Source organism: Lycium barbarum, chromosome 11, assembly GCF_019175385.1.
Source record: "Lycium barbarum isolate Lr01 chromosome 11, ASM1917538v2, whole genome shotgun sequence".
Taxonomy (NCBI): Eukaryota; Viridiplantae; Streptophyta; class Magnoliopsida; order Solanales; family Solanaceae; genus Lycium; species Lycium barbarum.
Window position 1 is genome coordinate 54,522,524 of NC_083347.1, and position 15,410 is coordinate 54,537,933.

The window sequence follows — 15,410 nt, forward strand, 5'->3', positions numbered from 1 at the left end:
CATGTAATTAGCTTTTTTTTTTTTTTTTTTTTTCCCACCCATTTAGGAGGATTTAATGTAATTAGCTTTAGAAGGGGTAGATACGGGGAATTATTTTGGTGTTTATGGGTAGTTTGTGTAGCTTTCCCTGAAAAATTTCAACTCTCCCACTTCGAGACAACTTCAACGAAATGTCTCAAGTGTCATATAGCTGAATTTTAAGCACATATGGCTAAAGTTTAGTCATATTTGTTGAATTCACCCATACGTGGCACTATTTAGTCATTTTTTGTCCGAACTTCAGCCGTTTTTGCTTAAAGTTCAGACACTTTTACCAGAAATCCATGCATATATGGTTGAAGTTTAGCAAAAGTTCAATCATTTTGCCTAAACTTCAGGCAGATATGTCTGATCTTCAGCCACATGAAACTTCATATATTTTGTCAAATTTTATCTGAGGTTAGGCTTTGGCAAGCATAACTTCTGACATCACATGAGTTGTTTCAAAGTAGGTAGTTGTTGAATTTTTAAAAAAAAATTGGGTACAAGTTAAACAGCGATATCCAAATAGGTAACCCATGAAATTTTAACGGTCATATCCCAACTCACCCAACTCTTACTAAACTTTAATTTCGTTGTTTGTTTTCTTATAATTTGTTTAAGTATCTAATAGAATTATTTTTTTATAAACATCATTATCTAAGACAACTTTATAAGTGATGTGAAGTAATTAAAATTTTAAATTTAGGAATTAACTTTAATGAAATTTAATGTTATACAATTTTTGAATGTATTGTTGCTATTTCGCTTAATGTTTTGCTAGAATTATATACCATTTTCAATTTAAAGTTAACCTCGTTAAATTTCTGTTCTAATTAAACTAATAATGTATATAATCCAATCACACTTGAATGAAATTACCAATTTAATTAAACAGGTAAGTATTTCTTAACCAAGCCAATTTATTACAGCATGAATTTAATTATTTATAATGGCGTAGCTCTACGCGAAACTAAACATTAAAGAGCCGACTTAGGCTCGGCTCAGCTCGAGCTCGGTTATGTTTTAACAAAGCTCGGTTGAGCTCAACTCGATATTATAAGAAGCTCGACTTGATGCTGCAACTCCGAGATGATAGATAGTTGCAACTCCAACTCAAGCCATTTACTTCCCTTCATGTTCAAAGTTCAAATCATGCTATATTTCTTTCTTCAAAATCCATATATTTCTACTATCTACTATTAATAAGTGAAGTTTTGGTGAACGACGAATGGGACTTTAGTAATTAATATGTTTTTCATGGGCATTATGTTAACTGATCCAACTCACTTTCGGTTCCCAATTGTATAATACCATGTGATGCTGTGGCCAACTCTCTCTTTCACCTTTTGCATGTGTCCATTCTAGGAAGACAGAAGGTGATATTTGGCTTCACTCTTGTAATTCTGTAAGCAATTTATCTATTTTTTTTTTCTCGTAGTTCTTCTTTCTATGTTTCAATTTCTCAGGTGAGCTTGCTGAGTTGATACTTCTTTGGAATTCCTTTAATTTTTTGTGATAAATCTTTAATTCATTTCTACTGAGTTTTTGTTTCCAATTTATGGGCTCTCTTCTTTGTTTTTCTTCTTAATTTTACATCCTCCATGGATGATCTTTGCTGCATCGCCACAGACTTTCAAGAAGGAACTGGATTCTTCAATTGTTATTCTAGGATTTCCTATGAATTTGATTAATTGACTATTTTTGTGTCAAATTGTGCAAAAATCGGTGGGTATCCAGAAGAACTCATTCGAAGTGTCTAAATCCTCCGAAATTAAATCCGCAAAAAGATTATTATTCAATTTTTTTTAATTTGTCTTGCACAGCTTACTTTTGTTTTGCATGAGAGTTGGAAAAATGAGTTACTTTGGACTTTCTTAAACAGTAGAAGCAAGATAGTTTATTATGCTTTTGAAGGTTTAACTGGGTCACCTGAAAATAATATCATTTGAGGATGATGTGAATGATTGTAAATATGGCACTGGTTAAATTTAGCAAACCTAAATTAACCAGTTCAATTGAATATTTCCTGGATTTTAGTTTATATGGTCTCTTGAAGATACTAATTGCTAAAACTTATGCTCTCTTGGTAAAATGTTATACTGGCGTTTATATCAGACATAGGTAGACACAGAAGTTTTGAATCTGAGACTACAACATGTACATGAGATAGAATATTCTGTCAAGAATTGTTGATGGAGAGGTATGGATAATTAAACTCTAGCAAGAAATGCTTGATATGAGTGACACACTTTGAATTTTAATTCTTGCACTCTGGCCTTCGACGTTCTGAATCGGAGTACCTAACCAGTCCCAATGTTTAAGTATTCTAGAGGATGTTTATCCATATGAAATATATATGTTCTCATTAACAGGTATTGTGAGGGAACTTTTGGTACATGTGGTACATGCAATTTTAGCCTTGTTATAAAGTTGCTTACTTTTGCACAGTATTAGTAATTTTGATTCCTAAAGATAAAGAGGAAATGGTGCCAATTATCGTCTCAAACAAATGCTTTTTTTTTAAAAAACTTGTTTTGTAGGCTTGGTGGAAGGAATACTAATTAAGACATAGAAATTTCAATATAGTAAGTTAACTTGAAAATTTAGTTATTTCTGTTTGCGTAAGTCTCGTGCATGATATATAATCATATAATGTATAAGAAAGTACTGAGTAGTTGGCTTTGTTGCTTAGGATAGGATTATGAATTATGGTATCAATATTGTCTAATCAAAATTATATTTTTCTTTGTTTCTTCCACTTATGTTAGGAATTGTTTCTTTTGTATGCCTTATTGTGTAAATGTCGATTCCTGATTCGACAAGGTTTCACTGTCCTTTTGCATTTTTTAGTTCATGCCACTCCTCCTATGATAGGTTATCATATTATAGTATCATGTTTGGCATTGATCTCCCATGTGGAAAACAGTGTTTTTTGAATGAAAATACTGTTGTTTTCAAGTTTTCCTTGGTAATTACGGCGGAAGAAAGACACGCGCTGGAATTGGCAAGTTTGTTTTTGAAAATAAACATTGTTTCATTCGTTATAGCCAGTGGACTTATAACCAACTCAGGATGTTTTGTTACATTATGTAGATAGAATAACAGTTCAGTGAGTATGGATTACATGTTTCCCTGTCCGTGATATGTTAATGTGAAATAATCAGGTTTATCCATCTAGGTCCCTTTTTTCCTTATATTTTATTTTGGACATATGTGATGTAGGTAAATTTTGTAATGCTGCAGCTCTTGGTGGTCCCAGTGGATAGCTTCTTGAGCAATATACTCAGGCCTTCCCACTGAATGGAACTAAAGTAAGAATATACATAAATAGGAGTCCAATATTTTCATTCGTTATAAGCTTCTTTTTGTATTGATTTGGTAGATCTATAGGGTTTCCACTGTTCAGTTGAAAGTTAAATACATTTGATGAAAAGGGGCAGTTCATTAATATGTTAAAAGTTATTAATACTTTAGTAGTCCATGACTCCAGGTATGTAAAATATCTTTGGTTGCTGAACAACTCTATACAGATAAGAAGCCACAGTTTATAGACGCGATGATAGTTTAAAATGAATCTTTACGAGGTTGAGAATTGAGATTATATATTCAGGGTCATTATCCAAAAATAAATGGACATATAAGTAATTGTTTTTGGAAGTGGTATCAATTTGTTATTTTAATTTGTTTTGAAAGAAGCTTGGATCTTGGACTAATGATGATTTTAATATTTTACTTCCGATTTCAAATTTACATTCAACATATTAATCCTTTCTGGCAGATATTGCTTTCCTTGTCATTGAGCTGAAAACGAAGCTGTAAAATAGTTATTATAATAAGAAAGACATGCACTTTTACCATGAAAAGGAAAAAAGTGCAAGAAGAATGATTAAATCAGGCTAATGTATGGTTGTGAAGCGGGCATATTGTAATTTTTCTAAATTGGCTCCATAGTTTTAGTTTTTATATGACGAGTTTTACTCTTTCTTTCTTTTAAACATTTGTTTTTCTTTCTAAATCTATGTGCAATTTCTTTAGTTGGCTTACATTGAACTAGCCGGCAAGCAGTTCACTGTTTCTGGAAGTTTGGAAAGCAGAAATACTGCACTCGAATAATACAAAGTTAGATAAAAAATATCAACCATGTTCAAAAGTCTATGGATAGCTCTGTAGAGCTTAGCTTTCAAAAGGTAAGCTCTTACAAAAGTTTTCTGTGCTCTTCTAATACAGTGCTTTATTGGTCTTATGATATTCAAGGAATTCCAGAAATAGCCTATCTACCTCCCAAGGTAGGGGTTAGGTCTGTACACTCTACACTCCCCAGACCCCACTTTGTGGGACTTCACTGGGTATGTTATTGTGCTGTTATTGTTGATATTTAAGGAATTCATTTGAAAGCAACGTGAATGCTTTATGAGCTAACTTAAGAGTAGATCATTTCCCAGTAAACTATGAAATAAAAGTATAGCAGTTGTTAAGGCCTTTTTACTAGCGGGTAGGTAGTTTTTGATTTGAAATTTTAAAGTTTTGATGTTTTGACAAGATAGACATCAAACAATGTCAATTGAGTTTTCTATTTCTTGATATCAGGAAAGTTCAATAAATGTTGAGAAAAGATATGCAAATTTTTATAGAAGCTTGAACATGTAAGAGGAAGTTTTATAGTGCTTGAAAATCTGTTAATTATAGCTAATCTCGAATGTTGATAGAGCTAAAGCTGATCTTTGATTAAGAAGACCATATGGACTAGAATGTCAGTTCTGTTTTAAGTAGATTGCTTTAGAATGTTGGATGTTACATACCAAGTAGCCTTACCTATAGCATACCCGGTCACATAGATACATAAATTATCTTAGCAACTTACGATATAAATATGAAATTTTAAACTGATTTATGCTGAAAATGGTAAGGAAAAAAGAGGACATGGTTGTGTTCCTCTTTATTTACTAACAAAGCTATAAAACTTTATCCTTGGGGCTTTCAATTTTTCCTGGATTCAAGATTTATATCCTTACTCCCTTACTTAGAAATAATTACTGAAAACATTAAAATAGTTATAAAGATTCTTAATAATTTATTGTAATGGAATCTGTTGCTTTTGCTTTTGTTGTGCACAATTGAGCATATATAAGTTACAATATGAGTAGTGATCAATATGAGTAAGTGGGTATCATTGTGAAGATAACCGATAAAAGAAAAGTCATCATTCAATTCAGGATGGAAGAGTAAAAGAATTTGCCCAAACAAAATTTCTTATGTGGAAAATATTTAAAATATGGAATCTTTTACCGTTTATATTTAGGTGTCAAATTTTTTAGCTAGCTTAATATAAAATACAATTCTGGAAGTATTTGTGTGCCTTTTCATGTACTGGACATTTGAAAAAAGATATTGAGAATGAACTACTCAGATGGTTAGTGTTTATTTGTCTTTTGAAGGTGATATAAAATTTCTCTTACGCCGTTTGGTTCAATATGTTGCTGGTTCTGGTCTAACAAGACCGGGTAGCAACAACTCAATAAGTGTGGGTAGCTGGTACGACGAAGGGTATTACCGTAATTGCACTGAGTCCAGCTGTTGCTTCTTGTTAAGCTTGTACACTGTATACAGACGACACGTGTTTCGTCTCCAGTCTCCACTTACTCTCCCTTCAATTGTTTCTTCACTCTCAACCCCTCTTTCTCGCTCTGTTGTTTCAGAATATTTATTTTTCCATGTTTGCAGTTTACTTGTTTGTGTATCCTAAGGTACTTTTTGGCTTTTCAAGTCCATGTTTTCTTGTTCGTTTGATATGTATATATTGAATTGTTGCTGTAGGTTTCTTTTCTGGGTTAAGATTTGAGTGTTTTGGTTAAATTTGGTAATGGTTATTTGAATAATTACTATGCTAAGCATTTAGATAGATTGCGTCCATAACTCACTGAGTTCGGCTGTGTGATTCGGCTAGGTTACCACATCAATTTACACCTTTTACTTACCCACTTGATACATCATCATGCTTTTGTTCCTCTGCCGTCATTGCTAACTTGCTATGGGTTTCCTCATCGTTGCTTGTAGGTAAGTTTTTTTTTTTTTACCTTCTCTTTTTATTATGGAATTTATGATGTAAACCTCAGGTATGAAATTGATTTTTTGAGAATTGAATTGAACTTTCATTCAGGAACGAACAATAGTAATTTTGAGGCTGACATGCATGGGCAAAGGCGAAACAATTTCATCGTCGGCTAGGAAACCTTGAGTTCTCTTGGTAGTGGAATTTCGGCTAACCAAGTAATTAAATTTCACCATTTTCATCTCTAGCCATATCCCCATTTGCAGTGTATTTAAAACACTTATTATGGAATGTGATTTAAAGTTCACACTTTTTCTTTGATGGGGTCTCTGAAGGATAGTGGGTTGTCTTTTTTTTCTCACCAAGAATAGTGGGTTCTCATTTTTTGAAAAAATTCTTCTTGCAGAATTTTGGATAAAATGGGGAAGTCAGTGATTGCTTTGCAAAAATGCCTTTCCTATGCAGGAGGGGGAGAGTTGATACTATTTTTTATAATTTAATAGCTTATAGATGCAATGGATTTTTATATTGCAATACATGACATTACACAATATTTTGAAAAATTTAGTTGGAATATAATGGTTACACAAATTTGAATGCATGCACAGGTTCTTAACTTTGTTTGTGTTGTAAGGATAACTTTCGATAGGAGAAGGCTTAAGCTAAAGCAATATCTTGTGGTGCATTGATACAGATTCCCAATTTTCAGTATAACTCGGAGACCTAAAAGTTGGAAGGAAGAGACTGAAGCTGATGCAAGTCAAGAGATATTCGGAAGCTCTAGCTTCAGTCGTGCAATACCTATCAGATGATGTGCTTTTAGTTTCTAGTGAGTGCTCTCTCTAACAAAATGATTGGTGAGAATTACTTTGACAATCTTACTTTCATATGTTGATCTTATTCGAATTCTACTAAGGAGCATCTTCAGTCATAAGAGAAATTTTAATGATGTGTTTTGTGTCTTGCTGCAGGTAAACTGAAACTGTAGATTGGATCCATGCTACTTTATGTGCTCACAAGTTTGTGCTTCTCTCTTTCTTATCTTGCAGTTCACATCTAAAAGCATGATACAATCTTAGAGTGTAAGTCAAAGTTTCTTACCATCTGAGATACTCCGACATTCATTCATTTGTTCCTTAACCATGTTTTCATATCTTATGCTTTGATAATTGGTCTTTGGAGGTTGAAGAATCACCTTGATTGCAGTATCAAAATAGCCTTCGCATTCTACATTACAAAGAGTAGTTTATCAATGGCTTTGGCTCAAGATCATGACAACTTACGAGCTGCATTTGGGGTAACTGTTGTCCTAAATTATTAGCTTTAGAAACGTTTGTTGGATCTGTTACATTATAACATTCTTTTGGTTTTAGAATCTCTTAGAGGAAGCTAGGTAAACTTTGAGCATTGTCTTCTGTGAATAGTTTCTATTAGTTGTTGAAGCATTTTACCTGGTACAAATTTAAGATTTTACACCATTAAAACAACACTCATCAATGATGTTGTACAATTTTTTGTTCATTTATACAAGAAGAATGTTCACTTGTTTTGGAAGTGCATCTACACTTCAAATGACACTTGAAGGTTCAAATATTACCTGTTGTGTCTTAGCACTGCACTCAACGTATTCCACTACACCTGTTTACCTTTTAAGTTCATGTTGCATTTTCAAAGAAGTGTAAGTAAAAACTATTTTAAAAAAAAAAATCTGCAATGTAAGAGGTCTTGAGACAAAAACTTGATTGAATTTTTCTTTTACATCATCTGGTAATCTAGGCGTTAAATTATCATGTTAATTTCAAACTTGACATGGTCTCACTAACATCTAAGCCCCTGCCCTTGTAATCCCACTTTCTTCATTGCTCGACCAAAAAACATGGGATTTGGTTCCTTTTACAGGTCATATTTGAGCTGACCATTGTGATATAACTTTCAACAGATAATAGTCTAAAGAGCTTTTTAAGTGTGTTATTAGAAAAAATTAATACAATTAATAGACTCCCTTCATGTTTTCATTTTTCTTTTTGTGGAGATAAGTCTTACTTTATGTTCTCCTTTTGCCTTCTTTATAAGAAGGTGAAACAATCACTCAATATTTTTTGTTAAACTTTTGATAGATTCAATATATATACGTGTTTTGTTGAAATTGTACCTGCATCAGGATTGTCCCTTCTAAAGTCCTTGTCTTCTCTTAAATCTGTCACATTTGAACTCTGTTTATGTAGAAAATTAGAAATATAGGGTGATAGATAAAGCAAATTAGAAATATAGGGTGACAGATAAAGCTCAATGTCATTCTCTGCATCGACTAGCTCATCGGCCCCAAATGATTAGACAGTAAGATGTTTAATTTATGGTTATTAGGCTTACTTTTTAGATGTAATTGCTAAAGTTATGAAGAAGAAACTTAAAATCTTCCAAAATATGTCAATTTGCCACAAGTAATTAAAATTTAGTGAAGTAGGATTACTCAGTATAGTAGCTCTTTTTAGAGTTCAATCGTTTCGTTATGTTTGTTCAGCTTAATATTGTGTTGCTACTTCATTGAATCAGTAGAGAAGAAACTCTATTCTTTTTGGAGTTGAGTCATGGTATTAGTGCCATGAAAAATTACTCAACGTTGATAAATTGCAAAGATTATTTTCTACTGTAGTTTACTTTACTTCTGTTGGATCTGATTGTGGAAATACTCCTTTGTCTTGCCCATATAAGAGATAGTACCACTATGCCAATAAGACAAAAGGATTGTGGAAATACTCCTTTGTCTTGCCCACATAAGAGATAGTACGACTATGCCAATAAGACAAAAGGAATGCTAAAGCCTAAGTGCAGTTCTAATGATTCTATGTGAAGCTTATAAGAAATGTCTCTTCTATTTAATATTTGTCACTGAAGTTTAGCCCTAATGATTTTATTTTTCATTTTCCCCAGAATTTCTTATTTGTAGTATGGTGAAGAAATTGTTTGATGTGAAAATATTTATGTCTCTTATTGTGATTTTTACTTTATACATATAATACATGTAGACATTGTATCGAAAAGTTCGTTACATGTAATGCAATTTGGCATCTCAATATGCTTTTTGTGAACATCAAATGCCATTTGGCATCTTAATATGATTATTTGTGAAGTAAATACAAATGTCCCGCTTATGAGTTATATTGCTCAAAGCATTTGAACCTTGTACATGTATAAATTCGTTTTTGTGGATATCATGGGAATCTTAACGTAAGATGCCTACTGGATTTGTGCTCCCTTTATTAGCCTCATAGATATCTACGCAATTTTACTGTACAATTGCTATTCTTAGGTTCCTTAAATTTTTTACTTTAATGTTTATATTCAGTGGACATGGTTGATGACAAGATCTTAAATTGTGTGATTATTTCTCCTAATATGTGATCCTTTGTCTATCCCTGTTACCAAGAGAAGTCTTATTATTTTTTTTTTAAATCTATTTTTTTTTAGTATTCAACTATTTTTTGACAGGTTCATCAGTGAAAGGCATTTTCATGATCCAAAATTATTAGATGCGTCTACAATTTGATAGTGCATCCAATGTTGCTGTACTTTATATGCATCATGAACTTAAAGCTTAATGCAACGGGTACTACTTGTTTGATGAAACTTTTTCATTAATAAGAGTAACTGGAAGTCCCATTTTGTGCAACATCATTCCGGTCAAACATTTGTTGTTGGAGATGAGATATTGATGAACCAACATGTATTGATTGGAAACAAATGAAGAATCACAGGAATACAATGTTTTCATATGTACATTGTTGCAACTATCAATATGTTGTTGATAGTATACTCTTGCTTTCTGCCATTGACTTCTCGCTAATTGGGGCTTTCGACACTAAAAATAAATAGTGTCAATACTCTTAATACATTTTAGAGCAAATATAAAGCACCTTTAGACTTTACTTTTCTTGACAGGTAGCTCTTCTTTTGACAAGGCCGGGAGAAGAGTTTCATCCTGGAACAACTCACTTTGTTATCAACTATGGCTGCTGAATTTGTTAACCACTATGGCTGCCAAAATTCAGATTCCACGCGATTGCAGCATATCTCCTGCATAAGTTGGTTCATCTACAATCTCGCTGTTTTTGCCTTCCTAGCAAGCTCAAAAATGTAACCATATAACTTTGTTCCACGATGAAGCATATTATGTTAATATTTAGTTTAATCATGTTTCCATTATTTTATCTCATCTGTTCGGAAAATGCCCGTGCCTTGCACGGGCACGGGCCATCTAGTTTATAGATAAAGCAAGCTAATGAAGGCACCAACGGGATTATATAAATAATGCGAGTGTTATTACAATATAACTTCATTTATGCTCACACACACACAGCCAAATAAGAAGATGTTTCTTGGACTCTTCCACACAAGAACTCATTGGTCCTGTTCTATTTTTGGCTTTTCTTTATTCAAAACAGAAGTATATCAATCTTTAATGGAACATCTTCAAAAGAGAATGCTTTGAGGTTCTCTGGTTGCCCAACCAGTGTTGCATGTGCACTCCAATTGCATCCAAATACATTCCACTCCTCCCATGAAATCCCACCACTTTTCCTTCTGTTGTTGATGATGTGAAATATGTTCCTAGTTCCTCCCCAAAGGGACCAAACTTCCTTCTAGTGGTGTGAAAAGTCAGTGATTTTACCACCTTCAACCCCATATCCTTGCTTATAGGACCATAAAATCCAGTAATGCAAGTTAGCACTTCATGAGGATACTCTAATTTTACCTGCAAAAGACTTGTTAAAGTTAATATAAGGCAATTCTTACTTTTAAATTCCAACTGGTGAATTAAGTCCTTTATAGTCAAATATTAAGAAATAAGTGATTACGTACCCTATTTGTGACCTTTCCAACATTTGCACCATGCTTTACTGACCAAACAGATTGTCCATTTCGATCGTACTCAATTTCGATACAGCAAATAGCCTCTGATGATTGTGTTAGAATTATCTGTTTGATCCCAGTGAAAACTCCATCATCCCATGGCTTCCCACCTTCTCCACCCCATGGACCAGGTCCATATGGTGCTGGATCTTTCACTATCCTTTGGACTCCCTGCCATTAAAACCAAAAACATGAAAAAAGATCGCCTTAGTATTAGTTATTTCATTTTCCCATTTCTATGTGGGATGGGGGGCATTGTCCAGGCACGTCTGTTACTCACTCCATTCCGTATTATCTGTCTTTTTCCCTTTTTGGTCTGTTCCAAAAAAATTGACACATTTTAGAAACTCGTTAATTTAAACATTTCAATTCTACACTTCATGACATGCTCTTGCACACGCTAAGTTGAAGACTACAAGACTAACGGTACTTTTGGTATGTTATATACACTTGACTTACATGTCAAAAATCTTTCTTTCTTTTTCAACTCCAGACACCGCCATATTAAATAGAACAGAGAGACTAGCAGTTAAGTGTGTTAGTAATATCATGGCATATAATTCCATACCTCCTCGCTGAGCCCTTTCTTTCCCAGTTTAAAGGACCACTGTGGGCTATCATCAACCTCAGTGACAGACGCTGCTTTTGGTTTGGCGGGTTTCGGGGGAGCTGGGGTAGGTAAAGATGGCACAGTTGCTCCAACTGGTTTGATGGATTTTGGGGGGACTGGGGAAGCTAAGGATGGTACAGACGCCGCAGCATTTGGTTTAATGGTGTTGGGGGCTGCAGCTGGAGGTAAACATGGAACAACTTTTCCTTCCAAAACATGAACACCAAGTGCATCGAGAAACAATCCTTTCCTCCCATGAAAGCCAACAATCATACCCTCTTTCAATTTGGTTGAGAATTGTTGTCCTTGTTCTTCTCCATAAGGTCCATGCTTGCCTTTTGTGGTATGAAAAGTTAGTGATTGGATAATGTTGGGTCCCATAATCATGGTTGGTCCATAGTAGCCTGTAATGTGAGTCAAAATCTCTGATGGATAGTCAAATATTATCTGCGAGGATATGTGTGAATTAGAAAGAAGAACAAGCCTAAATTTGAATCTATTAGATAATAATAGGACTCATCAAACCTTTTCAGTTTTAAATCCTCCAGTGCCTCCATTTTTACTTCCCCATACTGCTTGTCCATTTTTGTCATAGCAAGCTCTTATCGAAACGATTCCCACGTTGCGTGACAAGTAAACTTGCCTAACACCATCATAGATACCATCATCAAACACACTCCCTCCATTTCCACCCCAGGGACAATATGTGACAACACCCTTCACAGTTTTTGACGGGACTCTCTCAATAGGGGCAGGGGCTACAGTTGCCACCTGAAACATATATATATAGTGTATTTCAGAATACGCAGAATTTGAAAAAACAATTTTATGAATAGAAAATTACTAGCTGTTATCCTACCTTTTTATTTGATTCACTAGAGCTGGAATCATGATCAGAACCAGAACTAGAACTAGAACTAGAGGTTTGTCTCAAAAGTGTGCTTGGAGGTAAAATTTTGCTGTTCTCCTCTTTGTGTCTAACTGCAACAATGAGATCAAAATTTTTACCAAGACTTCCTTGTATCGTTGAGTATTCAAAATTCTCCATCCCTTGGACAATACTTTGTTGGGAATGAACGATGTTATGGTGTTGCTGAGACTGAACTACAGAATTAATTGGCAAAGATTTATAAATAGGATCTATGTATACTCCAATAGCATCAAGATACCAGCCAGATTTTCCATGGAAGCCAACAATTTTTCCTCTAGAACTTGGCAGAGTGAAATATGTTCCTTGCTGGACACCATATGGTCCATATGTCCTTTTGTTGCTGTGAAATGTAAGCGATCGCACAAAAACTGACCCCCTTTCATTCAAGCTACCATAATATCCATGCATAGAAGTTAGAAACTCATCTGGATAATTAAGTCTTATCTGGAAGAAAAGCACAAGAAGAACATCAAATAGTCTTAAAAACAATTAAAACAACTTATATGAAAGCTCACCAATAGTCTCACTAATTCAGTGAAATAGAAACTTTCACAGAATTATATGTTAAGAATAGTACAAGACACAAGTGATCTGAACCTTGTCTGTTTTAGCACCTCCACTGCCACCATGCTTCTCTGACCATACTGAGGTTCCATTTTTGTCATATTCAACCTTAAGAGAATCAACTCCTGTTCCATGAGCTATTTCCAGTTGCCTTATGGTGGAATAAACTCCATCATCCCAGTGCAATCCATATTCACCTCCCCATGGTCCAACTGATATGGTTTGTTTTCCATGATTCTCGAAACTCTACAAAAGATAATTCACTCTCATGTTCAATCAAATCACTAACACACTAGTTGCTCAAATATGACAATCAATCTATCAATCTAAGAATTAAGAGAAATACTTCCTTACCATATTGAAAGATAATAATTGAGGAGGCCCGAGCAGGAGACCCAGATACTTTAGCGTTTCAGACGAGGAATTTATAAGCCTGAGAAAGGTTGATTTTGCGGACAGGGTTGGCAGTAGAAGAGAATATACCTAGAAGAAGCAAATTCTAGGTTCCACTTTGAAGGGAAAGAAATGAAAGGAAAAGAACTTGATTCCCCAGACTCCATAATATGCTTTTGGTACTTTTGACAAAGCCCCATGCACATACAGCTGTCTGATTATGACATCACCTTAAGATGCACTTGAGCAAAAGATGAATTCCAGCTGGAATCACCTAAATGACAGAAATTCTACCATGACAATTTGCTAAATAATCTATCTGAAATTCTCATACAGTGCAAAAGGTAAAAGTCCTGCGAGAACTTTCTATGAGATTGGACAAGATAAAGGGAGAATCATCAAGAAAACTAGAACATTTTATGAATATGAATTTGATCCTTCTGATAATGGAAGAGCATCTGTAATTGATTAATAATAAATGTGCAGATGCTGAGGAAGTGCCTGGCCTCTGGTCATCGCATTGAGTTGCACACTAGTGCAGTCTGCATTTTCCAAATAGAAAGATCCTATTCTAAGAAGCAGAAGGAGTCAGGATTTGACAAAGGTGATATTCTATTCTTTATGTAAAATGTTAGACATCTAGCAGCATGTGCGATTCGACGTTTTAAAATGAAGTACCAGACATAAATCTTACTGAACCAATACAGAAAAGAAACTGAGATGATCGGGACGGTTCAAGAAAGTCTATGTTTAGTTATACACCAGAGGTTCATAAAAAACTTGGTATAGTCTACATTTCACCAAATAACCAATCAAAACCAAACTATTGTCATCACTGGAGTACTTAAGCAGTCAAAACTAGTACATCATTCTGAAATCTGTGACATGAATTTGCTAGAAGAAAGTTGATTTAGAGTAAACTAAATATTCAAATGCATTTCACTGGTGCAAAAGAAAAAGAGGGAAAAGGAAAACTCATTCCAACTGGCTACAATAATGTTTGCTTCTCTTTCAACAAGAAAATCAGCTATCAAATCTTTCTTTGCTGCTTATGGAGGAATTTGCACAGATCAACAGAAACAGAATATTTAATTTAAAAAGGAGGCTAAGTCATTATTCTTACAGCATTTAAAAAGAGATAGAGATATAACTAGAAAGAGAGATGATTACAACTATTTCATACAACAGAGACTCTGAGTCTCCAACCAATTTGATAAGGTCCAGGATACACGCAACGATATAATTAGCAAATAAATAAATTAACGAAAATAACAAGATAAATTTCAGCAGAAAGAATGTCAGACCCTAACTGAGTGTATGCAGTAACAATTGGTACACAAACCAACCATCCTAAAAGAAGCACAAGAAAGAAACAAGATATAAAGATTGAAAAGAAAAGATTCATCAAGGAAACAACTTGACAGTAATGCATGAAGTTCAACCAAATAATAAAATTTACAATCTTACAATAATGTTTATCACTCTTCAAAATTTACTATCTCCCCAGGAAAACGTGTCCCACCAGTATTTATAGCTAATAGTAAGAACAAAAAGAATTGCCCAAACTACCACTGCATCAAAATTGCAAGGTTCAGCGTGTCGCCTAGACTTGCATTTTGAGTGGACTTTCATTCTCCTGCCTCGGTGCCCCCCCCCCCCCCTTGCCCGGGGCGATATCAGCGGTGGATGCAGCTAATAAAGTATGGGTTCAAATGAACCGAGCATGTAGCTTAGAAATACATTAAAAAAAACCACTAAATTTGCGGTAAATATTACATTTTGGACCTTAATTCCAAAAGTGTAATGAGTATGGTGATAAAATCATAAAGATTAAACTTACAACAACAACAACATACTCAGTATAATCCACCAGGTGGGTCTGGGGAGGGTAGAGTGTACGCAGACCTTATTCCTACCTTTTGACGGGTAGG

General features: G+C 34.4%; 1 protein-coding gene and 1 long non-coding RNA gene across 23 annotated transcripts; one reads left to right on the forward strand and one right to left on the reverse strand.

Annotated features, from left to right (window-relative positions):
* Positions 1 to 1,107: 1,107 nt before the first annotated feature.
* Positions 1,108 to 10,273, forward strand: LOC132620348 (uncharacterized). Of its 20 annotated transcripts, none has more exons than XR_009574804.1 (8): positions 1,108 to 1,426; positions 3,244 to 3,332; positions 4,057 to 6,075; positions 6,179 to 6,288; positions 6,765 to 6,927; positions 7,042 to 7,367; positions 9,560 to 9,677; positions 9,991 to 10,273. It is a non-coding gene; the product is annotated as an uncharacterized LOC132620348 (long non-coding RNA). The 20 variants fall into 20 exon arrangements; XR_009574802.1 differs by having other exon boundaries at positions 10,010 to 10,273; XR_009574807.1 differs by having other exon boundaries at positions 7,042 to 7,152; positions 7,253 to 7,367; positions 9,560 to 10,273.
* A 77-nt stretch (positions 10,274 to 10,350) lies between these two features.
* On the reverse strand, positions 10,351 to 15,123 carry LOC132620346 (jacalin-related lectin 3). 3 transcript variants are annotated; one of them, XM_060335010.1, is made up of 9 exons: positions 14,947 to 15,123; positions 13,441 to 13,753; positions 13,120 to 13,332; positions 12,451 to 12,966; positions 12,117 to 12,362; positions 11,550 to 12,038; positions 11,262 to 11,297; positions 10,931 to 11,152; positions 10,351 to 10,823 (listed from the first exon to the last, which is right to left on the reverse strand). In XM_060335010.1, exons 2-9 carry the CDS (start codon positions 13,441 to 13,443, stop codon positions 10,527 to 10,529), a joined length of 2,022 nt encoding a protein of 673 aa, XP_060190993.1. In that variant the 5' UTR covers positions 13,444 to 13,753; positions 14,947 to 15,123; the 3' UTR covers positions 10,351 to 10,526. The 3 variants fall into 3 exon arrangements, with proteins under 3 accessions (XP_060190993.1, XP_060190992.1, XP_060190994.1); XM_060335009.1 differs by having other exon boundaries at positions 13,441 to 15,123; XM_060335011.1 differs by lacking the exon at positions 11,262 to 11,297 and having other exon boundaries at positions 13,441 to 15,121.
* Positions 15,124 to 15,410: the final 287 nt, after the last annotated feature.